Below are 25,059 nucleotides of genomic sequence, written 5' to 3' on the forward strand. Positions count from 1 at the left end.
GGAGTGACAGGAGCACACACACCCCTGCAGAAACACAAACACCTGGACTGGCATCACCTCCCTCTGTCGATCACAGTGGCCCTCGGGATCCAGTTTAACGGGGATGTGGCTCCTCAGCTCCCCCGAGGGGCAGGAATTGAGTGGGAGGAGTCGGGTGAGGAATCAGGTGAGCCCTGCCCTGCTCCCAGCCCAGGGTGAGCTGGCTCTGGGCTCTGCTCCACCCAGGGAACAGCCCCTTTCCCAGTCACTCGGTGGCTTTGGGGTGACCTCTGCTGACGATCAGGAAAATGGCTGTGCCTGGAACGCTGGAGGAAGAGGGAGGGATCTGAGGCTTTGCTCCAGGTGCCCTCCTGGTGTTAAAGCTCAGTAGGCACCTGCCTGGTACATCCCTCACCCAGGTCCTGCAGAACACCCTCCCACCCCTCATCCCCAGCTCTCTCCAGCCTCCTGCATTGCTCTGCTCAGTGCTTTTGCTTTTCCATCCCACCTTCTCCTCAAAGGCAGTAACAGAAACAGGTGGAATAATCTCAGCAGGGAACATTCAGCCAGTCTGACAGGGCCTGGTCCCACCTCCAGCCTTGTACAGGGGGTAAGAGTGGGCACTTGGCTTCTGCCTCCCTGGACTTTGTGCTTCCCCCTCTCATCCCACTTTCATTAAGCATTTTTTCCCCAAGCACAGCTTTGCTGTAAAGATTCTTATACCTGATGTGTAACCTCAGCTCTGTAGGTTTTCTTAAACACAAAACCACTCCTGGGAATTTTGTCTTTCACAACCAAAACCTTCTCTCTCTAGTTCCAGAGGGGAACTGGGAATAGGGATCTCTGGTGCCTCAGCCCAGAGTCCTGCAGCCTCTCTGGAGTTGCTGAAGCTGCTTTCCAGAACCTTCCTGGGGCTGATGTGAGGGGACCTTGTGGTGCTCAGCACCTTGGCAGGAGGGCAGAGTGACTCCCCAGAGTGACTCCTCAATCCCTGAAGATTGTCCCTCAAATGATTTGCTCAGTGCCATCTCCCAGCCTTTTCCACCCGACATGCAGAACAGTTTTTCATGTATCCCTGACTGCCCCTTTTCTGATTCTGCAGGAAAGAACCAGAGAAACACAAATAAATCCATTAAAATTTATTTATAAAATCTTCAAGTAGCCCCAGAAAATCAGGAAAATAGTTTTCTCAGTAACTCAAAAATAATCACAGGGCAAACAGTCCCGGGAGGTCCAACGTAAAATCAGGAATTTTCCTCTGTGCTTCAGGAAAGTGGCACCCTTGACCCACAGAGAAATGAGATTAGTCCCAGCAGAATCACGATAATCTAGGATTTGAAATTAGTTTTGCCTCTGACCCTGATCAGACACGGTGCCTGGTTTGTCCCTCGCTGTCCTGTGGCCCAGGGGGGACAGTTTCCACCTGCATCGTGTTGTGGTCCCCGATCTGAACCATCCGCGCGTTCTGGATCACGATCCCTCCCGGGCCTGGCATGATGTTGTAGTGGCCTGGTGGGAGCAGTGGCTGGGAATTGGGGGGACCCATCTGAGCAGGTGGGGGGTGCCCAGCAAAGGGAGGGACCATGGGGTTGTTGGGGGGACACCACTGTTGGGGGGATGGCTCTGGTGGCCACGGCCGTGTCGCTGCTGGAAGCACCTGGGACGGGCGGCCAAGGCTCAGGGCAGCCAAGTTCTGCTGGGCCTGCTGCCGTTCCCAGTGCAGCTGGAGTTTCCTTCTCTGCACCTGCTCCCACATGGCTTTCTTCTGGCTGATCTTCTTGGGGCTGAAAGTGTTGCTCACAACCCTGGGGAACAGAGGAGAGCTCTCATCCAGGGTCACCAACGCGCTGAGCATCCTGGGGATCTGACCCTGCTCCAGGGCGTTCTCCTTGGGTAAAAACGGGATGACTGAGTAGTGCTTGGCTGGGTCCTGGATGGACTGCATCAGGGCAGTGTCTGTCTGGAACAGACACAGGTTGCACATGAAGTTCTTGGTCAGCAGGAGGATCATGAAGGCGGAGTTTTCCATCGCCTCCAGGAAGCCCCCCATGCGGCTGCGCCCGGCAACGGAGAAATCCTCGCAGAGCGTGGCCCCGTTGGACACCCCCAAGCTCTCCAGCCGGTTCTTGACCCGCTGGGCAACAACCTCATCTTCACTGGCATGCAGGACAACAAACGTGAAGAACTTGCCACCATCTGGCTCTGACAGGGACACTGGGTCCACGGCTGGGAGAGGAGGAGGAGGCCAGGCTGGAGAGGGGGATGAGCGCAGGGGAGGGGGATTCAAGTTGGAAGGAGGTTCCTGAAGAGAAGGAGGAAAGGTTGAGGAGAAGGAACAAGTTGGAGGAGGAGGAAGGGAACAGGTTGAAATAGAAGCAGATGTAGAGTTACAAGGAATGCCTGCTGGAATATCAGAGTCCCCTATGGATATGTGAGCAGGATCAGTCCCCACTGCAGCTCCTGGGTCAGGAAGACCAGTAGGTAATTGCTTCTCATCCTGCTTTTCATCCATGTTTTCTCTTGGAGCAGGAGGTTCTGTCACTGTGCTGGGAATATCACTGCTCTGGACAGGCTGGATCACAGCCCCCTCTGAGGGAACAGGGAGCACTGAGTGGCAGGAACTGCCCTGCAGAACCTCCTCTGGCCGGGGCACTTGGGCACCTGTGTCCTGGCCGGGATGGGAGCTGGGGCTGCTGGTCCAGCTGGACTCCTGAGGGCTCTGTGTGTCCCCACTGGGGTGTCCAGCACTGCTGGGCTGGGGGACACCCTCGGGGGGAGAGGGATGGCTGTGACAAACAACTGTTGGCGATGCACTGACCTCCAAACAGCTGGGGAGGGAGCAGCTCCCCGTGGAGCACAAGGTCCGTGGGGCTGAGAGCTCGGAGTTGCCTCCTATCGGCACCGGAGAACTTCTCACCACGTAGTCAGAGCTGCCCCCACGGAGAAATCCCGTGTCCTCATCGGATCTCAGCGTCCAAAATCTGTCACTTGGGCCCATGCTGGGAGCAACCTGGTCCTCGGGTGGGTTGAGTATTCCCTGCTGAGTGTCCTGGCAGGCTTTGGTGGCAGCCTGGCAGGCTTTGTCCCAGGCCTCGGGACTGCACAGCTTTTCCTGTGCCAACACTTTGTACACCTGTGCCAGAAGTGCCATGGCACCTGCATCCAGCTGGGGAGGCTGCACATCCTCCCCATCCTCCTGCGTTCCTGCAGCACCCAGTTTGGTCTGATGGACATACTGGGCTGCTGGGTTATCCCTCAAGGCATCCAAGCAAATCCTTGCATCCGTGTCTTGCCCCAGACTAAGCAAGACCATGGCTTGCAGTAACTTGCTGCTGGGCCCAGGGATCAGGTGCTTCAGTTTGTGTTTGAGGCTCAGGAGTTTGTCTTGTGGGACCTGGGATAGAATATTAAACACGTCCTCAAAGCTTGGCTGGAGCTCAGTGCTCTGTGCCATCTCAGCAGCTGCTGGCCCAGACCATGGAATGAAGCAGCAGGGATGGGAAAATCATCTTATGGCAAAGGTTTGTTCCCGTGTGGGGCTTGGGAATGTCCCGGGTGCACTTCTCCTACCACACGAGCTCTTTGCTGTCTTGGGCTTGTCTTGGAACTGGGATGTCTCTGTCCTGGGGAACCTGTGAGAACAGAGGACAACAGAGAGGGTGATGTGGGGAGCTGAGGGGATACTCCCGAGCCTTGTGGAGCTCCCAGATGCTCCCTCACAGCTCACAGGTATTTTTGCCTCTGTTCTGTGCTTGTAGCTGTGCCAGTGCTCCGTGCATTATCCCAACTCTGTGATAAGCAGAGAGCACGTTCCTTACATTCATTTCACATTAATGATGACTGGGTTTAAATAATTGCTGCAATAGTGATGTTTTTAGGTAAATGTGAGTGTCTGTCTCCTCCAGGCAGCTGGTTCCAGGGGCCTCACAGGTTCCTTGTGCTGGCAGTCAAGGAATAAAACAGTCTTGGAGGAAACCCTTTCCACCTGATAACCCTTGTGCATCCCCTGTCAGGCTGCTGATCATGGAGTGGTTTGGGTTTGGAGGGACCTTTAAGATCATCCAGTGCCACCCCCTGCTATGGGCAGGGACATCTTCCACTAGCCCAGGTTGCTCCAAGCCCTGTCCAACCTGGCCTTGGACACTTCCAGGGATGGGGCAGCCACAGCTTCTCTGCCCAACCTGTGCCAGGGCCTCCTCACCTTCCCCAGGGAATTCCTTCCCAATATCCCATCTAACCCTGCCCTCTGGCAGTGAGAAGCCATTCCCCCTTGTCCTGTCCCTCCAGCCCCCTGTCCAAAGTCTCCCTTGGAGCCCCCTGGATCCTTCTCCAGGTGAACCCCCCCAGCTCTCCCAGCCTGGCTCCAGAGCAGAGGGGCTCCAGCCCTCAGAGCACCTCCATGGTCTCCTCTGGACTCTCTCCAGCGGTTTCACGTCCTTCTGATGTTTTGGGGCCCCAGAGCTGGGACTGGGGACATTGTATCCCCCTCCTCAGCTGATCCCTGAGCCCCCGCACTCACCCAAGGCCTCTGACCGGGGTTTAATTAAACAGCAGAAGCGTCCGGAGCAGAGGAGCAGATTCCCGGTGGGACACCGCTCCAGGCGCTGCCTGAGCTCTGCTGCAGGAACTCTCCCTGCCGCAGGAACTTTCCCTATTTAAAGGGAGCCCCAGCAACTGCCCCCAAATACCTCTCGACTGTGGAAACTTTCTACTTTCAGTCTCCTCGTTTCCGCTCTCATAAAAATCCTCCAATTGCCCAACGGGCGCGGAAGTTGGAGCGGGCGGGGAGGGGGGGGCAGCGCTCGGGTCCGATCCCCGCGGGAGCCGGGGAGGGATGGGATGAGTCGGGGAGGGATGGGATGAGCTGGGAAGGGAAGGGATGAGCCGGGAAGGGAAGGGATCAGCCTACCTGCGGCCAGTCGCGGTGCCCGGGGCAGGCGGAAGCGGCGCGGGGCGATGGGCACGAACGGGGCGGAGCGGGGCGGGACCGGGGAACCGGGACAGGGGCAGCTCTTCCAGGGCTTGGGGACCGGGGCAGGGGCTCGGGGAACCGGGACAGGGGGCAGCTCCTCCAGGGCTTGGGAATTGGGCAGGGGGCAGCTCTTCCAGGGCTTGGGGACCGGGACAGGGGCTCGGGGAATCGGGATAGGGGACAGCTCCTCCAGGGCTTGGGAATTGGGCAGGGGCTCGGGGAACCGGGACAGAGGGCAGCTCCTCCAGGGCTCGGGGACCAGGGCCGGGTCTCAGCGACCAGGGGACAGGGGACAGCTCCTCCAGGGCTTGGGGACCAGGGCCAGGGCTCGGCGACCAGGGGACTCCAGCAGCAGCATCTCAGCCCCTCCGTGAGCCGCCACCTCCCCTGACTGGACCAGCCCTGCCCGCTGTCCCCCCCCTGAGAACGTGGAGGTGACACCAAAAGATTTAATTAAAAAAAAAAAAAAAACCAGAACAAAAAGGCAGATTATGAGCTCCTCTTGAGATGTTTTGAGAACTTGAATAAAATCCTCGATCAGTAGCTTAACAGATTCAAGGTGACAATGCATAAGGGAGCTTGAAAACATCTAATCCAGGTGTCATTCGGGGGTTTGGGTACATTTCCTAACACTTCACTAACTCTGGTGTAGGATGCTGATTAAACACTAAGAAATGTGAATTTAAGGGGAAAAAAATAAACTTGAAGCTGCGAGTCTAAGAGAGAAATATTGGTAGCAAGTACACAATAAGAATGCAGTTGTTGGTGGGGAGGATTCAGAGCAGTGGGGGCACTGCCTCTAGGAAGTGTTGGGAGTGGGATGAGCGAGGCTGGATGGCCCAGGATCCAGAGAGGTGAGAGGAGACAGGAGTGGGAAGTGAACAGAAGCACCTGAGCCTCAGGCAGAAGTCTTGGGGACAAAATAATTAAGATATTTTTCTGCTTAAGAGGGCATGGGACCTGCTAAAAGTACTTTGTTTTTTTTTCCCCCTCCAGCAGGACCAAGCTGGCCAGAGAAGAGATTTGGTAAAATGCAAGCTTTGAAGCAGCTCAGGTAAGGGGAGAACTCGACACTGCAGCTTTGGGTTCACACAAACCCACATGTCTTTGAACGCAGGTCACACTTTATTCTGATGTCTGCTCAGCAGCCCCAGCACAGGGGCCATAATAGAACACAAGTTACCAAAATAAATTATATTAGAGGTTGTTACAAAGCATTGTTGGCTGGGAAAGAACCAGCACCTACACTCCCTCTCCCCCTTTTTAATAACAGGATATCCTAATCCCATGGCAGAGTAACTCCTGGGAAAAGCTGCCTTGTTTGCCATCTTAGTGGTTGTGAAGTGTTTCAGGCCTGGAGTTACACAATAACGACCCCTGGAGTCAGTCACAGAACCTTAGGAAAGATAAGCCCCTAAAAACCGTGGTGATTAAAGAAACCCCCCCCCCCCCCCCCGCTGAGTGTTTCTCCGTGAAGGAAGAAGTGTTTGGGTGATCCCTGAAGAGAAATCTCTTAGTGATGAGCAGCTCCAGCTGTGCCAGATGTGCCACATCCAGCCGAGCCTCCCCGGAAGCGCAGGAGGCACAGAGGAAGTCGTGGCTGTGCCGGGTATTTTTAAACTCGCAGAAGGCAGGAAATGGCATCAAAAGCCCAGCTCAGCATCTTCTCAAGTTTTCCACGGCTTGGGTGAATTAAAAACAAATCCAACGTTAAAAAACGAGTTGAGATGACTTCTCCTCTGCCACAGTTTGTCTCAGCAAGAATCAGCCGCTCGCGCGTGCGGCTGGGCTGACAAAGAGCTGAAGTGCAGGTCCCCATCTTCCCTTTCAGAGCAGCAGTGATTTAAAAACAGTAAATCAAGATACACCCCCCCCCCCTCGGTTATCAACTCTCCTGGCAACTGCATCTGACTGCAAACTCAGAGCAGGAGGCACTTGTGGCACAACGGGACACACGACTAAAACATCAAGGGCTGTTCTAACCAGGGAGCCTCGGCCAGAAGAGCTGGGATTTATCAGAGACCTTCCTCTGCTGTTCTAGTTTTTATCTCCCTTGCAGCCAGTGCCACCTGTGTCTTTCTCTGCCTCCTCCTCCAGCTCTCCTGCCTTCTTCACTTTCCCTGCCTTCCCTTCCAGCTTCTCTGCCTTCCCCTCCCGCTTCCCTGCCTTCTTCATCTTCCCTGCCTTATCCGCCGGCTTCTCCGCCTTCCTCAGCTTCCCTGCCTCCTCCTCCAGCTTCTCTGCCTTCCTCAGCTTCCCTGCCTCCTCCTCCAGCTGCCCTGCTCCCTTCTCCTGCTTCCCTGCCGCCTTCACCTTCCCTGTCTCCTCCTCCAGCTGCCCTGCTTCCATGTCCTGCTTCCCTGCCTTCCTCACCTTCCCTGCCTCCTCCTCCAGCTTCCCTGCTTCCTTCTCCAGCTTCTCTGCCTTCTCCTCCCACTTCCCTGCCTTCTCCTCCAGCTTCTCCAGCACTCCATACCATTGCCCTAGGATCCTGTTGGATCCCTCGGGCTCTCCGGGTGTCTCAGTCACGCCCTGTGATGCCGGAGCCTTTTCCAACAGGGGTAACTTTCCATCAGTCACCATCTCTCTCCTCTTCTGCTTTCTGCTGCCCTGTGCCACCTCAGCCATGGCCCTGAAGGGCCCCACGAGCCAGTTCAGAGGGATGCTGTGGGTGACATACTCAAACAGGACATCGAGGGACCTCCGGGCTTCTGTCGCACGGTCCTGGCTCTGCCTCAGGGTGATGCTGGAGAGGTCCTGGAAAGACATGGCACTGGAAAAAGAGCTGTGGAGCTTGTGGATATTTCGAGTGGCCTGATATACAGCCTCTTGGACGTTGCTGGGGAGGCCTTGGATGGTAGTTTTCAGGTTCTCATAGACAGGCTGTAGCTGCTGGGTGATGATCCTCAGCATAGTTAGAGTCCGGGACTCTACCTGCTGGGAGAGAGACAGCTCAGTTACCAGAGCAGGTGGGATGGCCACCAGCCACCTGAGGCCAGGTCACATACACCTTCCAGGGATACCTCTGGCTGGCAGGCAGTTTGAACTTGGTTTCCTTTGGGTTGGGTCAGGCACCAGTCCACCCAGAGCTTATGGAGCTTCTCCTGCCCTTCCAGCAGCTTCTGGCCAAATCCCTGTTTCACAGATTCAATCTGATGGGAAAAATGAGAGGAACAGCTGCATTGCAAGCACACACAGAGAGGCACAAGTGCTTCCCTCCCAGGGAGGGATCCAAGGTGACACGTAGCTGGTGCAGGGTGGAGGAAAAGCTTCCAGCTGGAGAGCAGGGCAGGAAGGCTACAGACAGGAGGAAAGGGGGGAAAGCGTGTTTGTACCAGTTTTATTGCCATCTGTAGTCGTGAGAGAGTGTCCTGGGTGCTCTGCCTGATGCACTGCAGCTTGTGGAGGGAGAGCTGGTAGGCTCTGAGCCGGACTCTGCTGGACAGGGACCCCAGGCGCACAAAGTAACTCCGCTGCTCTTTCTGCTCCTCCACGGAAACCATCCCAGACCCCTCCACGCTGGTGGCCAGTTTACCTGGAGGAAACAAGAACAGAGATGCAGCTGGGCTTCACTCCCCCAGCTGTGAGGAGGTGGGAGAGGTCAGATCATCCATGGGAGAACAGGAAGGTTGCTGTGGGAACAGGAGAGGTTTGTAGTTGTTCGGGTGTTAAAGGCAATCCCTGCTCAACATGTTCTCTTCAGAAAAGCAGACTTGATGGAGAGGTTGAAGCGTGAACCCACGTGTTTATTTACCTTGAGGCTGATGGTCAAGGATCAATAAATGCTTGAACTCTGTCCTATACCACGTGGCAATTTGATGTTGGCAAATTCAGAGCTACCTGTCTGCTTCAGAAGCTGAGTCTTGCTGTGTCAGGTGCTCTCTAGTCACGCGGGAAAGGATTTGCATTTAGAGCCGCCAAGTAAGTAGTTTTTTACCTAATTCCTCCTCTGTCATCGGGAGGAAGTGATCCACCAGATCTTCTGACATCCCCAGGACAGATTCCACACCACCAGCCACTGCCTGGCTCACTGCCTTGGCCTTGCTTATGCTGTTGGTCACCACTGAGTTGGTCATCTCCACGCTGCCCTGGAGGGCCTCCCTGCTCTGCTCCAGGGCTGTGCTTATCTTGCTCGAGATGGTGCCATAGGCAGCATCCAGAGCTGTACTGACGGTAGAGGTGACCACAGATTTGGTCTTCTCAACACTATCTTGAACAGCCCCTTTGGTCAGGTCCACTGCCTCGGTCACCTTGTTGGTCACCAGCTCCTTGGCACCTTGGGCAGCCCCTACAGCTGCACTGATGGTGGAAGCAACTGCAGACTTGGTCCTGTCCACACTGTCCTCCACCATGTGTTTGGTGACATCCACGGCCTCTGTCACCTTGTTGGCCACCAGGTCCTTGGCTCCCTGGGCAGCCTCCACAGCATTGACAATAGTGGAAGCAACTGCAGACTTGGTCATGTCCACACTGTCTTCTACAATGTGCTTGCTGAGGTCCACTGCCTTGGTCACCTTGTCTGCCACCAGCTCCTTGGCTCCCTGGGCAGCCTCCACAGCATTGACAATGGTAGAAGCAACTGCAGACTTGGTCCTGTCCACACTGTCCTCCACCACATGTTTAGTGGCATCCACTGCCTCTGTCACCTTGCTGGTCACCATGTCCTTGGCTCCCTGGGCAGCCCCTACAGCTGCACTGATGGTGGAAGCAACAGCAGACTTGGTGTCCTCCACAGCCTCTGTCACCTTGTTGGTCACAAGGTCTTTGGCACCTTGGGCAGCCTCCACAGCATTAACAATGGTGGAAGCAACAGCAGACTTGGTCCTGTCCACTCTGTCCTCCACCATGTGTTTGGTGACATCCACAGCCTCTGTCACCTTGGTGGTCACCAGCTCCTTGGCTCCCTGGGCAGCCCCTACAGCTGCACTGATGGTGGAAGCAACTGCAGACTTGGTCCTGTCCACACTGTCCTCCACCATGTGCTTACTGAGGTCCACGGCCTCTGTCACCTTGTTGGTCACCAGCTCCTTGGCACCTTGGGCAGCCTCCACAGCGCTGACAATGGTGGAAGCAACTGCAGACTTGGTCCTGTCCACACTGTCCTCCACCATGTGTTTGGTGACATCCACGGCCTCTGTCACCTTGGTGGTCACCAGCTCCTTGGCTCCCTGAGCAGCCTCCACAGCACTGTTAACAGTGGAGGTGACCACTGACCTGGTCAGCTTGACACTGTCCCCAACCACATTTTTGGTGAGGTCCACAGCTTCGGTGACTTTATCAGCCACGGCTTCTCTGGCCTCACAGGCGGCGTCCATGGCAGATGTCACCTTGGTGGAAACCAGCTGCTTGGTGTCCGAGAGCACCTACAGCAGAGGGAGAGGCAGAGAAAGATACTTTTTTTTAATCCCCTAAAATATGTGTCCAGTTCTGGGCCCCTCAGCTCAGGAAGGACATTGAGGGGCTGGAGCAGGTCCAGAGGAGAGCAACGAGGCTGGGGAAGGGACTGGAGCACAAGTGCTGTGAGGAGAGGCTGAGGGAGCTGGGGCTATTCAGCCTGGAGAAGAGGAGGCTCAGGGGAGACCTCCTCACTCTGCAACTCCCTGACAGGAGGGGGGAGCCGGGGGGGGTTGGTCTCTTCTCCCAGGCAACCATCAGCAAGACAAGAGGGCTCAGTCTGAAGCTGTGCCAGGGGAGGTTTAGGTTGGATATCAGGAAGAATTTCTTTGCAGAGAGGGTGCTCAGCCATTGGAATGGGCTGCCCAGGGAAGGGGTGGATTCTCCCTCCCTGGAGGTTTTTAAGCTGAGACTGGATGTGGCATCAGTGCCATGGGCTGGGAACCACAGCGGGGTTGGATCAAGGGTTGGACTTGATGATCTCAGAGGTCCCTTCCAACCCAGCTGATTCCATGATTCTATGATTCCCTCCCTGAAAAACCCTTTCCATGTGGGTTAGTTCACTTGCAGTCTGTGGGGGAGCTGGGGAGGTCAGGACACCCATAACTCACATGGACATGTTCACTCCCACCACTGAAGGCACCTCTGCAGCTTTCCCCAGCTGGCAGTGCCTCCTCTAACCCCTTCCAGGGACTGGTCTGACACAGCCCTGCTGAAGTTTATTCCCTCATATTCTTCTGTACCCAAACAGGTCCATCAAGCCACGGCTTCCCCAGGAAAAGCCTTTTCTCTACCTTGTCTGCTGGCTGCTGAAGGAAGGGCAAGTTCTCCTCCAGCTGATCCAGTCCTTTGCAGGCATATTCATTCACAAGTGCAACTAGGAGAGACAACAGGTACCAGTTTATCCTTCAGTTTGGGGAGGGAGTTTTGATCCTACAACGCCCAGTTCAGGATACACCCATGAAAGCAAGGCCAAAAAATATAAATCACCATTCTAGGGTGGGACATGTGTGGTTGTCTCATTAAAAAGTGAACAAACCCTACAATTTGGCAGGTTCAAATAGTCTCCACTTTGCCTTCCCAACTTTCTAGCTATAGAATTTCCTCCAGCTGGAGTGTAGCACTTGCCCTTGCCGGGTAAAGCAATGGGTTTAAAGGGTTCAAAAGTGTTGGGATGAGCCAGACTGAGCTATATCCAAGATGGACACTGCTCCCACCAGCTGGGATGGTCAGAACTTGGGAGTGACAGAGAAAGAAAAGGCAGTTTCTACTTTGTAACTTAAAGAGACCAAATTGTTTCTGCCAGTAACAGTTTTGCGTCCATGAAATTCAGCATCCAGGAGCTGCTGAGTGGGAGACCCAGTGCTAAGATGAAGTACACCACGGTGCTGTAGGAGCTGGGGATCACCCACCAGGCACATGAAAGCCCCCTCCCCACCTACTCCTCTGTTCCCAGGGGCTCTCCAGCCCCTGCACTCACTGTGTGGCTCCAGCTGGTTCAGGATGGGCTGTGCCCCTCCGACCACACTGCCCACTGCCACGGCAGCCACCGTCTCAGCCACGTTGCAGACACCACTGAGGCAAGGGTGGGACTCCTTGGTGTGGTTGTAGGCAGAGGAGACCAGGTTGAAGGCAGAGTTGAGCAAGGGCAAGCTGGTCACTCGGTTGACAGCGCTCTGAAACCCAGGAGAAACAGTGACATCAGAGCCCAGCCTGGAGCTGGGGGGTGAACACAGCCATGAGTCTGTCCAGAAATGTCCCAAGGGCACAGCAAACCCACCTCCTAATCCTTCTTAAACTCAGGGTTGGGAATACTCATCCCAAGGCCTCTACACCAAGCCAGGGTTAACAGTCTGAGCTCTGGGCTCGTGGATTCTGAGTCACACTGGTTTCAGCACCAAAGCAGATGTGGAAGTAGGACCTTTCAGAATTACTTGCATCACTTGAGCCAGTCCTGAAGCTCTCTGGAGCCAAACAGTTGCCTCCTGTGTTAAGGGAGTTTCGATTTGGCCACAGCTTCGTGTGGTTTATCTTTCTGTGCCCCCACTCTGGTTTTGGGGAGGGCTGGCAGAAGTTTTCCACAGTGTTGTTTAGTGTTGCTCTGGCACCTACCGCTTGCTGCTGCTCCTCAGCCTTCAGCAGGTCTGGTTTTGGGGTCTTTCCTGAGGCCATACTGAATTCAGCTGCAGCTGAAAGGAAAAACAAGGGTTTAACAGCACAGGTACAACTTCATCTCCTCCAGTGAAATAAAATCCTACCAAAACAGGGGAAAAGCAGAGGGCAACAAAGCTGGGATCCACCTTTCAGCTGTGTCAGGGGAGGTTCAGGCATCAGGAAGAATTTCCTCACTGAAAGGGTTGTTAAACATTGCAAGGGGCTGCCCAGTGACCATCCCTGGAGGTGTTCAGAGGACAACTGGACATCAAAGGTTGGACTCAATCTTGGAGGTCTTTTCCAGCCTCAGTGATTCTGTGATTCTGTGTCCTGGAAACATCAGTGTGGCATCACTTCCTTGCAAGTGTGTGAAGGTATCTGAGAGGCTCCATGATTTATGATGGGCAAATACCTACACAGGGCCAGGACTGTGTTCAGTCACCTCCCTGAGGCCCCAAACAGCCACCACTTTAAAACAGCCACCTACTTATTTTATTGCTGATAACATTTCACTGGCTAAAAGTTGCAGGTTGGAAATAGGTGAGAACTGTCTTATCTGTCATGTGTTTGCTCTGGGTGGTGGGGTGACCATGGCTGGACACCAGACACCCACCAAAACCACTCCATCACTGCCCTCCTCAGCTGGGCAGGGCAGAGAAAATATAACAAAAAGGTGGAGATATAATATATATATATATATATGTCATATATATAAATATAACATGGGTGGACATAAGGACAGGAAGGGATCACTCACCAGTTATTGTCAGGATCACTCACCAATTATTGTCATGGGCAAAACAGGCTCAATTTGGGGAAAATTAATTTCTTACCAATCAAATCAGAGTGGGATAATGAGGAATAAACCCAGATCTTAAGACAACTTCCTCCCACCCCTCCCTGCTTCCCAGGCTCAACTTTACTCCTGAGTGCTCCACCCCCTCCCACCCAGCAGAGCAGGGGGACAGGGAATGGGGGGTGTTTATAGCCCTTTTTCTCTGGAGTATCCTCTACAATGGACATTCAGATGAGTTAATTTGGAGTCACTCCCCTTTGCCTGTGTTCTTAGGGAAGGACTTTTTTTCCAGCACTGCCAACTCCAGCACCACTAGCAGGCTCAGGGCTCTGGGATGGACATGAAAATCCCATGGAGTTTTCCCAGGAGGATGAGCCAGGTTTCCCAGTTGCAGCATTCCAGCTTGAATCTTGCCTTCCCATCCTACTAAGCAGGAAATCTGTCCTCACTTTCTGTGAAACCAAGGCTCAGAGGCATTCTCATGACATAATGGGATTAAAGAAGTGTAAAATGATGCAATAATTTAAATGTGTGTTGGCCTCCCCAGGACAGACCTCAGTTGGTATCTGGACACTCCAGTATTGGCAATAAATCCAGGATTGCTGCTCAGCCTTAGTCAGGCACAGCAGGGATTTGTGCACATTTGTTCTTCAGTACAGAGTCTGCTTTCCTCTCCTCTACCAGTTAATTCCTATTCTTAGATTTGCTGCAGCATTTTCCAATGGAAAACCCTCAAACCAAAATTCCTCCCAGACTGGATTCCCAAGCCACACAACTGCTCCAGGCTCCCTGGTAGACTCCAGCCCCCCAAAAACTTGCCATCTGATTTATGGCAGAGCCCATTGTCTTGTTTCTTGTGTTCTTTGCCTCATGTAAGGTTTTTATTTTACTGAGAAAAGGGAACAGAGAGCTGTAGAGAAGCAGTGAAACCAGCAATTGTGAGCCCTGGGCTGGGCTCTGACACTGGCCAGAGACATCTCAGGAGGTGACTTGGCAAAACATCAAATATTGCTGCATTAAGCACTCAATTAGTCAGAATTCAGTGAGATTTGAGCAGGGCAGGGATGCAGAGGGGTGCAGCACAAGTTGTCACCTCCAGCCCCTTCCAGCCAGGAGCCACAACACTCCTCTGGGAATCCCACCTCATTTAACTGCACAGCAAAACCAGCTTGAACTTCACCAGCCTAGGAGAACTTGCAGAAAACTTCTCCCAACAAAGCAGGGCTTGAATGTCAAAATCTCAGTCCCAAAGTCTGAGGTTTGGTGTCAGTGGTTGTTCCTCTTGCTTTGCTTTCAGGCAGGTTTGTTGTTCCTTTGAGTCCAAGTAGGCTGACTCAGGGCCAAAGCACAGCTCTTTCAACACCACCACAAACAACCCCTTTGCTCAGTTATTTTACTTCCAAACAGGTGGGAAAAGCTCAAAGTGTGGAGTTTGACACCATGGTCTCCGTGTCAGGGTCAGCACAGACAGGGAGGAAGAGGAGAGGATGGAAATCAGAAATAACTCCTTGGCTGATGTAAAACCTGACAGAAGGTTAGAATCCACCTCTGAAGTACAGAGGATTAATTATGGATGCAGCCTTGCCAGGGATAATCCTTCAGCACAGTCATGTCAGAACAAGGTTTGCTCTCTGTGTAGGAGAAATCCACGTGTTGCAACACCGGGATTTGCAGTGTGGGCAAATCTCCACAAACCCACAGCGTGGTTTTATTTTCTCTTTCCCCTGCAAAAGTGCTGAGCAGCCCTTGTTTTACTTCAGAGGCTGCAGGAAAACACAGTGCTTGGCAACTCTGGGTCAGCTGCTCCAGAGGGCACAGCCAAGGCAGGATTTTGCTGGGAGTGGAAGTCCCAGTGGGCAGAGGAGCAGGAACAGCATCACTGGTTGCTTTGGTTGTGGTTTGCTTCATATGAAAGTGAAGAGCAGATGATTTCATACCATTGCTGCATCAGAAATATTAGGTCACTGCTGGAGAAAGTTCTTGAAACGGTGGTTTCAGGGCGACAAAACTCTGCAGTTGCACTTTCCTGGGATCAAGGGCTGAACTGCTGAATTGTTGCCCAGTTGGGCACAGGTCTGAAGTCAGTGAAAGAGCAAGGGCTGGCACCAAACAGCAGGACAGGGGCACCAAACCCACCCAGCTGCTCCATTTCCCTGCCTTGGTCAGGCTCATCCCACACTGGCCTGGCAGAAGAACCAGCAACTTTCCTGCTGGGATCAGCAGCTCCCTGATTTCTCTCACTCTGACTGTGATCAGAGATTACACAGAGCTGGTTCTTTAACTCCCCTTGGCTGAAAGGTTCCTATTTTCCCTGTGGAAAGCAGCTCTGCTCCACAAAAACAGGCTGCTGGTGTGTTGTCCTGCAGACACCAGTAGGATCTTCATGTTCAGGAAGCTTTTCTCCCTTCCAGAGGGATTTTACCTTGGGAAGACAGAGCCACAGCCAGGGGGGCTGGTTGAGTAGCTTAATTGCTGATTCCTTATTGACCATTGAGGAAAACAAAGCTAAATTTAGTGCTTTAGATCTGAGCAGGGAGGGCTAATCAGGGCAGAGGTATTTGTGGTTAAAGCACTTACCTACATTCCTGTCGAGATTTGCCACTGATACCCCAGTTCCCAAAAATGCACAGTTAGGTCACAGGATGTCTGTGGGGAATGGGCTGCAAATGCTCCTGAGGGCAGAGGCTCTTTTAGGAGGAGCATCCAATGGGTTCCAGCTTTGGCCTCGGGGCATTAGTTTCAGGGGGACTGGCAGAGGTGCCCCTCTCACCTTTCCGGATAAACCAGCAGCATTAGGGAACCTCAAAGATCAAAAAGCCACCTCTGCAGATCAGGCAGGGCTTCCCACACACCCCCTTCCAACAGGAATTAAACACCACAACCAGTGGCCATCACTGGAGCAGTCACTCCTTGGAAAAGAGATATTTTAAGGAAGACGAGAGGAAGTTTTAATTAAAACAGCTTCTCAGCACTTCTTCCCAGTTTTTCCAGGAGGGACAGACCTCTGGGTTTCAGCTGGAAGCTCTAACTTGCAGAGCAAGCAGCTCAACACATTTTCATCTGGAAGTTTCAGCAGAACCAGCTCCAGCAATTGAAATCCTTCCCAGTCGTCCCCAGTCCCGGGGAGCCACCACCACATTGAAAATCCTGTTAGTCCTGAGAAACACTGAACTGATCCAGTTTGCCAGTGCTCCCTCCAGGGATTCCTGCACCATGGCTGCAGGGACACGGGGCTCTTGAGCAAGAGGTTCAGTCCCCTTGTCACCCAGCCACCCCCTTCCCAAACACCATTATCGTGCCTACACCAAACCATCATGTGAAAGGGCCCCGGGCAGTGCTGTCACAGGAAGGGAATGCCCGACTGATCACCTGCCCCCGGAGCACCCACTGCTTCCCACACCATCACCAGTCCCTCACGTGCTGCCCCTGGGTGGGAGTCACCTCCTGGCACAGCCGGGATCTTCAGCGGACAACAAGCAGAAAAGAGCTTTTAAACCCAAAACTTCTCAATCACAGATCCACGGAGTCACCAGGGAGCCATCCCAGAGCTCGGAAGGAGCTTTTGGGGAAGGATTTGAGTCCCAGGATGGTTTGGGTTGGAAAGGACCTTAAAGATCATCTCATTCCACCCCCCAAGCCTTCCAGCCCTTGCCCAAGGCACACAGACACATCATGACAGTGTAGAATATCACCTTCGGCCTCAAAAAGCCAAGACACCCCTCCCAAATCCCCAGAAAGCAGCAGGGGCACAGCACACAGCTCCATGATTTCCCAGGGAGCTGGAAAATCCCTGTGGGCACACACACAGCCCCGAGGCCGGGAGCCAAGGGCTGGAGGGATGGAGCCAGGTCCACCCCAGCCTCCAACCCAGCAAGAGCTGTGAACAGCCCCCCAAGAAATGAGGCTACAGAACCCCTGCAAGAGCAGAGGCAGCCTTGGGGAGTCCCCCCCTGGGGCCCCAAGACAAGTCACAAACCCCACACAAGCTCCACCTGCCCCTCCTCGCACTCCAGCCCAGCCTTACCTGGCTCAGCCCAACCTCAGCGGCTCCTCCGCTCCCGGCACCGGCAGGACTGGGAGCACTGGGCGTCGCCCCAAATAAATACCCCACGGGGCTGATGGGCAGCTCAGGGAGCCAATTGGGAGGCTGCAGGTGCCACCCTGGCCAATGGGAAGGGGGTGGGAGAGGGAGGGGCGGGAGGTGAGGGGGGGCAGGGGAGGGTCTGGGGGTCCCTCAGGGCCCTGAGGGGTGTGGGAGCTGCTGTTTGTCCCCCCAGCAGGGACACACCTGACAGGGTGTCCCGGGGAGGGGCTGGGGGTCCCTCAGGGCTCTGAGGGCACTGGGAGGTGTGGGAGCTGCTGTTTGTCCCCCCAGCAGGGACACACCTGACAGGGTGTCCCAGGGGACCCTGTTGGAGAGTGTCCATCTCCCGGAGCTTTGGCCTTGGGGTCATGGAGTCACAGAATATCCTGAGTGGGAAAAGACCCCCAAGGATCATCCAGTCCAACTCCTGGCCCTGCCCAGGACACCCCAACGATCTCACCCTCTCCCTCAGAGCGTTGTCCAAACCCTCCTGGAGCTCTGGAAGCCTGGGGAGCCTGGTCAGTGCCCCAGCACCCTCTGGGGGAAGAACCTTCTCCTGAGATCCAACCTAACACTCCCCTGTGGAGAGGGATGTGCCCCCTGACATAGCAGGTGCTGAGGGACACAGGCACTGGAATCCTACAGGGATCATCCCCATGGTTGTGAAGAACTTCTTCACTGTGAGAGTGACTGAGCCCTGGCTGCCCAGAGAGGCTTTGGAGTCTCCTCTGGAGATATTAAAGAGCACAGTCCTGAGGAGGGTGCTCAGGGGACCCTCCTTGAGCAGGGATGTTGGGCTGGATGAGCCCCAGTGCTCCCTTCCAGCCTGAGCCATTCCATGTTCCTGTGAAATGGGCTCATCCCAGGGTCAGCTGCAGGCAGTGCTCCTGTTCCCATGTTTCCCATGGTTCCTGTTTGGCTACACCTCAGGGCTGGATGATGCCACCATGTCACCCCAAACATTGCTCCTGGAGCCAGGAAAGGCCTGGCTGGAGTGAGCTGTTCCTGCAAACACTGGGGCAAAGCCCTGCTCGTGGAGGGCAAGCCCTGGAGCTGCACTGGGAGGAGGGTGCTGGGGCAGGAGTTGAGCCCCTGATTGTCCCCTGACTGCTCTCAGGCTGCTCCTTGCAGGATATCACAGAAGTTGCCAAGAAGTCCCAGGGAAGCAGGATGTGGAGTTTGTGATGTGCAAACATCACTCAGCCCCCGTGTTTTCTTGCCAAATCTCTCCTGTCCTGCAGCACAGGTTCTGTCCCTCCCCAAGGAGTCTCTCCCACCCTCAGCCTGTTCCTGTCTCCAGCAAACACCTGATGGTGAAACCTTCTGTTTCTCCACTTTGCTGTGATTTTCAAGATGGGAGTTGATTTTTGGTTTTTTTGGTTGTTTTTTTTTTTTTACTTGCAGAGGGCCCAGCAATGCAGGACTCTGGGGAGTTCAGTGGTTTTTAATAGCTATAAACAAATACCCAAAACTCCAGTTAATGCTTCTTTTCTCTTCCATTTGTGCCTTTTCATCTCCAGCTCTCAAAAACTGGTTTGAAAGCATCAATTAAGCTTCCTGTTGTCTGTCTGCAAGATTGGCGGGGGAGGAAACTGAGGCACAGGTAAGAATTACCTGAAGTCTTCTAATGCTATTAAACTGATTGAGTCACCTTGTTTTTGGCCACTGAATGCAGGAGACCTTGGGTCTGGTTCTGTGTTGCCATGAAGGCAGGGGAGCAGGAGGGTTTTTGGAAAATGTGCTGTTAAGCTGACAAAAATGTCGACAATTATCACTCCTCAGCTTTGAGGGTGGAAGGAATCCCCATCCTGTCAGGCTTAGCATGGAGCTGTTGGCTGAAAAGGCCTCTGGAGCTCAGGAATTCCAGCCTGCTGCCAGGCCAGGTGGGCTGTGGGATCTGTCTGGCTGAGCCTTGTAACCTGCCAGGGATGGAGATCTCACACTGGGTGTGGGATCCACTGGATCTGGGTATTCCATTATGCTCCTGATGAAGAAGCAGTTCCCAATGTCCACTCTGAGCTTCAAATTGTGGCTTTTGCCTCTTGTTTTAACACTACTGAAAACAGTTTTTGTGCATTTGTCTGTGTGACATAAACAACATATTCTGTCATCACCTGAGAACCTTTTATAGAATCCCAGAACCCTGGAATGGTTTGGGTTGGAAGGGACTTTATGGATCATTTCCTTCCACCCCCTGCCACGGGCAGGGACACCTTCCATTATCCCAGGTTGCTCCAACCTGGCCTTGGACACTTCCAGGGATCCAGGGGCAGCCACAGCTTCTCTGGGCAACCTGTGCCAGGGCCTCCCCACCCTCTCAGCCAAGAATTTCTTCCTAATCTCTAGTCTAAACATGCCCAGTTTAGAAATGTTTGTTGCAGTTCTGAGGTGTTGGGTATCTTGTACTAAAATCAAAGCTGAAGAGTGGCTTCTAACAGTTGTGATGTGTTGCAGGGAAAATAAAAGATGTTCTTGTCTCTTGTGTGTCCTCTGAAGAGCTGATGAAATGTGAGGGGTTTTTGCAGGGAACAGGGATTCAAGAAATGAGCCCTGTGTGTTTTTTTCTGGGTGTTGACCTGACATGGACAGTGCTGCTTCCTCAGGTAAAGTGTCAGGGATCAAACTGTCTGGGTTCATGGGTGTCAAGTGCCCAAGTGGGCCAGTTGTGGTGGAGATGGTGAAAGTCTCATGAGACAGGTTGTATTTCATCACCTAAGTGGGTGATCCACGAGACACCTTCATGTGGCTGCAGTGGGGCACAGAGGAATGTGAGCAGAAGTGGCAAGTGGCACATTAACACAAGTGTTAATTATAATTAACCAGGCAGTGTTTAATATCTAATGAGTGGCTTTGATAGCAGGGTGAAATACCGATGCCCAGAGCTCCTGCTTGGTGGTAGAACAGGCTCAGAACACTGAATTTTGGGGGTTGCAACGCCAGGGCAAAGCCTTACCTGATCAGAGTACCACAGAGATCTGTGGCCTTTGTTACTGTATAAAATCCAGAGATTGAAATCTGGGATAAAACCAGCACTGAGAGGTTTGGTGGGCGTGGGAAGGGCGTGGGAGGGAGCGGAGAAACACGTTTGGGGAAGGGAAAGGGAGCAGTGTGGGCTGGAGTGTCAGGAACTGCAGCCTTGTGCAGAGCTGCAGCTTTGAGACACGGGGCAGAACCCTCCAGGTGTAACCCCCACCTCCTGTGTCTGTCAGGAGCCAGGAGATCCCCCCCTCTGCAGCCCTGCAGCTGCTTTACAGCTCTCCTTCCAGCTGCCTCCTGCCTCTGCCTGGGGACAAACCCTCTCCAGCCTCGTGCTTCTCCCTTGTCCCAGTCCTGCTTGGATTTCTGTTGAGCAGAAACCCTGCAGGGACATGGAGGATTTGGAGGATCAGGCCCTTCTCTTGGGTCCCAGCTGTTGGGAGCAGCTCCTTTCCCTGCTCTGAGCTTCATCACAGCTCAACATTGTCCCTTTGGGGACCAGAGGCCACACGTGACACTGGAGTTTCCCGTCTGCAAAGGAAATGATCTCCCTGATCTCCCGAGGCATTTACTCCACCAGGACCTGCCAGGAGCCCATGGTCACCTGCCCTGGGGCGGGCACAGGCACGAGAGGTGGTGATTCAGGGCTGAGCCATGTGCTGCTTTGATTCTGCTCCTCAATTAAACCCTTGGGCTCCCAGCAACCTGCCTGAACAGCTCTGTGTGGCTGAGCCTCCAGCACAGCCTTGGCTGGAGCCCACTGAGGGGACGAGGTTGGCTCAGTGTCACTTGTTGCTGTGCCAAGCCCTCAAGGTGTTTGCTGACAGCCCCATCTCTTCACTTCAGCTTCCTCACATTCCTGTTTTCCTCTCCTCCACCATTTTGCCTCGTGGTCCTTGGGGAAGGGGTGCCAGGAATAGTTTCAGCTGGTCACATCACCTCCAAGAACTCTTTCTTTCCCCTCGTGCTCCAGCTTCCTGCACAGCAGCAGTTGGTGGTGCTTACTTGAGTTGAGTTGAGTTAAACAACACTTAGAGAATGTTGAATGTCCTTGAGATGGTCCAGCAGGGCTGGGGGTCAGGATCCAGAGCAGAGGGATGGAGGCAGGGCTGTGGCAGGAGGAGATTCCTTGCAGGATCCTGCCTGTCAGCTTCTCTCCCCAGTCTTTGCCTGACCATCTCTGAAGGCAACAGCCCTCAAAGTGCCCTGGCCTCCTGAAAACAACCCTCCAGGGACTACCAAAAGCTTCAGCCCAGCTCCTGCCTCCCAGCCAACCTTCCTGGTCCCTCCTGGTCCTTCAGAGCATTCTCCTGATTCAGGACATGCTGCAGCTCTCTGCTGCCCTCCCCCTGCATCAGCTCAAAAGGACTCTCCTGTCTCCTGTGCCTGGATTCCCAGCTCACCTGGAGGGTTCTCCAGCCCCTTCTTCCCTTCCAGCAGCTCACCCGAGTTCTCCAGCCCCTGTTCCCTTTCCAGCCCCTTCTTTCCTTCCAGCAGCTCCCCTGGGTCCCTCAGCCCCTGCTCCCCTTCCAGAAGCTCGTCCAACCTCCCATCAGGGCAGGTGGTGGCAGGTTCCTGCTCCCCTTCCAGCTGCTGTGCCCTCGTGCAAGGGAGCAGTTCCTGGCTGCTCTCCCAGTACTCCAGTTCACCTTTCTGCTGCTTTTCAGGCTGCAGGATGGTTTCCTGCATGCCCAGCTGCTCCTCCCTCTGCTCCTGCACTTTTGCCTCCTACCTGAGGTAGAGGTGAGGTGGAGTCATTTAATGCTGGTTGGTTTTGGTGGGTGAGAGAGGGGATGTCACCTGGGCCTGCCAAATGTGTCCCCTCCACCTCAGGTCCTTGCTGAGACCCCTACTTTTGTTTCCCCAGAGACACAGGGCCTCCTTTGCACTCCCCAGTCTTGGAGTTTGGCCAAGCTTTACCCCAGTTCTTTTGGAAATTGGACTCTGGATCATCCCAGAAAACACGTGGGAACTGGAACACACCTGCACTGCTCCCCCTTTCCTGTGGCCCCTCTGCTTCCCCTGGGGGAAGGTTTCTTGCTGTGCTCCGTGTGACAGGACTGAATCATCCCTTGGCCTTGGGAACAGCTATGCAAGGAATATGTGTTTGTAAAAGCATAAATATCAGTGCCTGTGTCCTGCTTTTGACTGGGATGGAGTTAATTTTCCTCCCAGTAGCTGTGTTCTGGGTTTAGTATGGGAGCAATGTCGATGACACACCGATGTTGTGGTTGCTGCTGAGTTGTGCCTACTCTGAGTCAAGGAATTCTCAATTTCCCAGGGGCTCAAGGAGCTGGGGGGGAGCACAGCCAGGACAACTGAGGGATATTCCATTCCATAAACACCCTGCCCAGCAGAGAAACTACTGAGAAGGGGCTAATTGGGGCCAATCCCCCTGCTGTGGGACGAGTCAGTGGGTGCTGAGCAACTGTTGCGCAGCTCTTGTTTCTCTTGGGTTTCATTCCTCCCTTTCTCCTTTTCACTAAAATTATTAGAATTATTATCATTACTATTATTATAATTCTTCTTCATCCAAGACTTGTTTTAATCAGCTGGTGGTTGTCATATACAGGCCTGGACTTTGGTTTCTCCTAAAACATTGGGCCAAAACTTCACTTTGAGCAATAGTCCCATGGCCTGGGAGCCTGTCAGAACTTTGTCCTGCTAAGTGCATCTCTTTGGAAATGAATTCAACAATTCTTTAAGGTTCCCTAAACTGAACTGGATGTCCCTGCTGGCAGAATTCATATTGTTTCCTCATACCAGGTGGCAAAACAGTGTTTTCAGTCAGAATTGGAACTCCAAAGGAAAGAAAGGCCTAAAACAGTCCAAAAGGGAGGAAAATAAAGCTCATCACTGCATTACAACCCAGTCATGTTCTTTATTCTGACAGTTTGTGGACACTTGATCCTCCCAGGGCTTTATCTACTGAGTTCTGGTTAAGCTACTCCAGCTTTAGTAGAAGAGGGGACCTTAAGAGCAGAGCATAAATAATTTAACCTCTAATGAAATCAATGTTCCACTACTAAAATGATCTAGAATCCAGTCATATTTTAAGTTTCATTGAACCTTAATTTAAGTGGTTTGGGGCCCCAGCTGAGGAGTGTGTAGGATGCAGCACCGTGTTTGCTGTGTGGGGATTCACTGAATGAGTAAAAACTTCTCTAGAAAGTGGGGGCTGCTTGTTTCTTGGCTCTGATGGTTCCAGGGATGCTCTTTTCCTTAGAAATTGTGGGAGGTCTTTCCATGAACAGTCCTGTGTCTTAGAGTAAGACCCTGTTCCCCTGCTGGGATGGGAAAGAGGCCGTGTGGGGATGACACACATGGAGACACGTGTGTGGTTCTTAAATAGGCATGAGATGGGATCCTAGTGGGGGTCTCTGGTCAGACCCCCCCTGCAGTGCTGCCTCCAGCTCTGGGATCCCAAAATAAAGATGTGGAGCTGCTGGAGTGAGTCCAGAGGAGGCCACAGAGCTGCTCCAAGGGCTGGAGCCCCTCTGCTCTGCAGCCAGGCTGGGGGTGCTCACCTGGAGAAGAGAAGGCTCCAGGGAGAGCTGAGAACCCCTTCCAGGGCCTAAAGGGGCTCCAGGAGAGCTGGAGAGGGACTGGGGACAAGGGCCTGGAGGGACAGGACACAGGGAATGGCTTCCCACTGCCAGAGGGCAGGGTCAGATGGGATGTTGGGAAGGAATTCCTCCCTGCCAGGTCTGTAACACCCGAGAGCCCTCTCAGGCCGTGGCAGGTCAAGGTTAAGCCTCCAGAGCACCTACAAGGGCTAAAAGTGACTTTCTGGGAAGGCAAAGCCTTGGGCTGTGGGAGGAAATGAAGCCTGACTGCTGCAGGTCACAGGTCAGCCCCAAGGCTTTGTGCCCTGACACCACCAAACCTTCAGCACCGATCTCCTCTAGGCCAGCGGCTCCCAACTGGGCCGTGGGATCCCCGGCAGATCCCAAGGGAGCAGCGGAGCGCGGCACAGGCGCCGCCGGCAAACCCGGGGCTGGGAAGGCTCCGCATCCCGCCGATTTGCCATATTTTCAGCGCCCGAGGTGAGCTCTGGGGGCGCGTTGTGGGGGTGGAGAACAAGGGAAACACGGCTCTGCCTTTGCCTTCCGCGCGCCTCGTGTTCCCTTTGTCCGGCCGGCGGCTCCCGGAGCTGTTCCGGCAGCGCCATTCCCGCGTCCCCACCCCGGCGTCTCTCCCCCCCTCTCTCAACCACCACTTTTCCTGCTTTTATCCCTTCTGGTCTTTCCTCTTGGCTCACGCTTTGCCCCATCCAATGGGTGTTTTAAACAGAACGTTTTAATTTCTGATTTCCTCGTGGCGTCAGTTTTGGGGACAAACGCCGGACCAGCCCTTTCTGGCGGCTCACGCGGCCACGCCACGGCCCTGCCGTGTCACCCAGGCCCTGCTCGTCACCCAGGCCACATTTTTCCCGAGCAGGACCCTACAGCAGCCCCAGAAGCCCCTCCTAAGAGCTCTTGGCCCGGGAAGTTAGAGCCCTTTTGCGGATTCTTTGGATTATTCCGATTATTCGGTTTATTCGCATTATTCGGTTTATTCGGATTATTCGCATCACGTAGGGCCCCGAGCCCCCCCAGAGGGGTCGGTAGGGCCTGGAGCCCTCCCCGGGGTGGGTTAGAGGGGTGGAGGGGGTGGGACCCCTTGGGTGGGGTGCACTCAGAGGGGAGTCATTAGGGTCCCCTC

The 25,059-nt window shown here is 53.9% G+C and overlaps 3 protein-coding genes across 4 annotated transcripts; all 3 read right to left on the bottom strand.

The window, feature by feature from the left end:
* Positions 1 to 1,116: 1,116 nt before the first annotated feature.
* Positions 1,117 to 4,941, bottom strand: TICAM1 (toll like receptor adaptor molecule 1). Of its 2 annotated transcripts, none has more exons than XM_032711955.1 (2): positions 4,889 to 4,941; positions 1,117 to 3,611 (listed from the first exon to the last, which is right to left on the bottom strand). In XM_032711955.1, exon 2 carries the CDS (start codon positions 3,431 to 3,433, stop codon positions 1,343 to 1,345), a length of 2,091 nt encoding a protein of 696 aa, XP_032567846.1. In that variant the 5' UTR covers positions 3,434 to 3,611; positions 4,889 to 4,941; the 3' UTR covers positions 1,117 to 1,342. The 2 variants fall into 2 exon arrangements, with proteins under 2 accessions (XP_032567846.1, XP_032567847.1); XM_032711956.1 differs by lacking the exon at positions 4,889 to 4,941 and adding an exon at positions 4,499 to 4,592.
* LOC116798968 (perilipin-3-like) lies at positions 4,885 to 8,690 on the bottom strand. The gene is made up of 4 exons (XM_032711680.1): positions 8,287 to 8,690; positions 7,975 to 8,103; positions 7,360 to 7,888; positions 4,885 to 5,000 (listed from the first exon to the last, which is right to left on the bottom strand). The coding sequence occupies exons 1-4, from the start codon at positions 8,452 to 8,454 to the stop codon at positions 4,885 to 4,887; spliced, it is 942 nt and encodes a 313-aa protein (XP_032567571.1). The 5' UTR covers positions 8,455 to 8,690.
* Positions 8,691 to 8,719: 29 nt separating this feature from the next.
* Positions 8,720 to 12,517, bottom strand: LOC116799114 (perilipin-2-like). Its single transcript, XM_032711959.1, has 5 exons — positions 12,458 to 12,517; positions 11,826 to 12,021; positions 11,140 to 11,222; positions 9,811 to 10,314; positions 8,720 to 9,615 (listed from the first exon to the last, which is right to left on the bottom strand). Exons 1-5 carry the CDS (start codon positions 12,515 to 12,517, stop codon positions 8,860 to 8,862), a joined length of 1,599 nt encoding a protein of 532 aa, XP_032567850.1. The 3' UTR covers positions 8,720 to 8,859.
* Between the last annotated feature and the right edge of the window lie 12,542 nt (positions 12,518 to 25,059).

Source organism: Chiroxiphia lanceolata, chromosome 27 (assembly GCF_009829145.1).
Source record: "Chiroxiphia lanceolata isolate bChiLan1 chromosome 27, bChiLan1.pri, whole genome shotgun sequence".
In the NCBI taxonomy this organism is placed as follows: Eukaryota; Metazoa; Chordata; class Aves; order Passeriformes; family Pipridae; genus Chiroxiphia; species Chiroxiphia lanceolata.

Excerpts from the sequence above, each read along its gene's own strand:
- TICAM1 (XM_032711955.1), bottom strand. The coding sequence starts at position 3,433 with ATGGCACAGAGCACTGAGCTCCAGCCAAGCTTTGAGGACGTGTTTAAT.
- LOC116798968 (XM_032711680.1), bottom strand. The coding sequence starts at position 8,454 with ATGGTTTCCGTGGAGGAGCAGAAAGAGCAGCGGAGTTACTTTGTGCGC. Across the intron at positions 8,104-8,286 it reads TACAGATGGCAATAAAACTG|ATTGAATCTGTGAAACAGGG; the intron begins GTACAAACACGC and ends TTTTCCCATCAG. Across the intron at positions 5,001-7,359 it reads GAAGGCAGAGAAGCTGGAGA|CCCTGGAAGAGCTGCCCCTG; the intron begins AGGAAGCAGGGA and ends CCGGTCCCCAAG.
- LOC116799114 (XM_032711959.1), bottom strand. The coding sequence starts at position 12,517 with ATGGCCTCAGGAAAGACCCCAAAACCAGACCTGCTGAAGGCTGAGGAG. Across the intron at positions 10,315-11,139 it reads TTCAGCAGCCAGCAGACAAG|GTGCTCTCGGACACCAAGCA; the intron begins GTAGAGAAAAGG and ends CCTCTGCTGTAG. Across the intron at positions 9,616-9,810 it reads AGGTGACAGAGGCTGTGGAT|GACATGGTGACCAGCAAGGT; the intron begins GTCACCAAACAC and ends CAGGGAGCCAAG.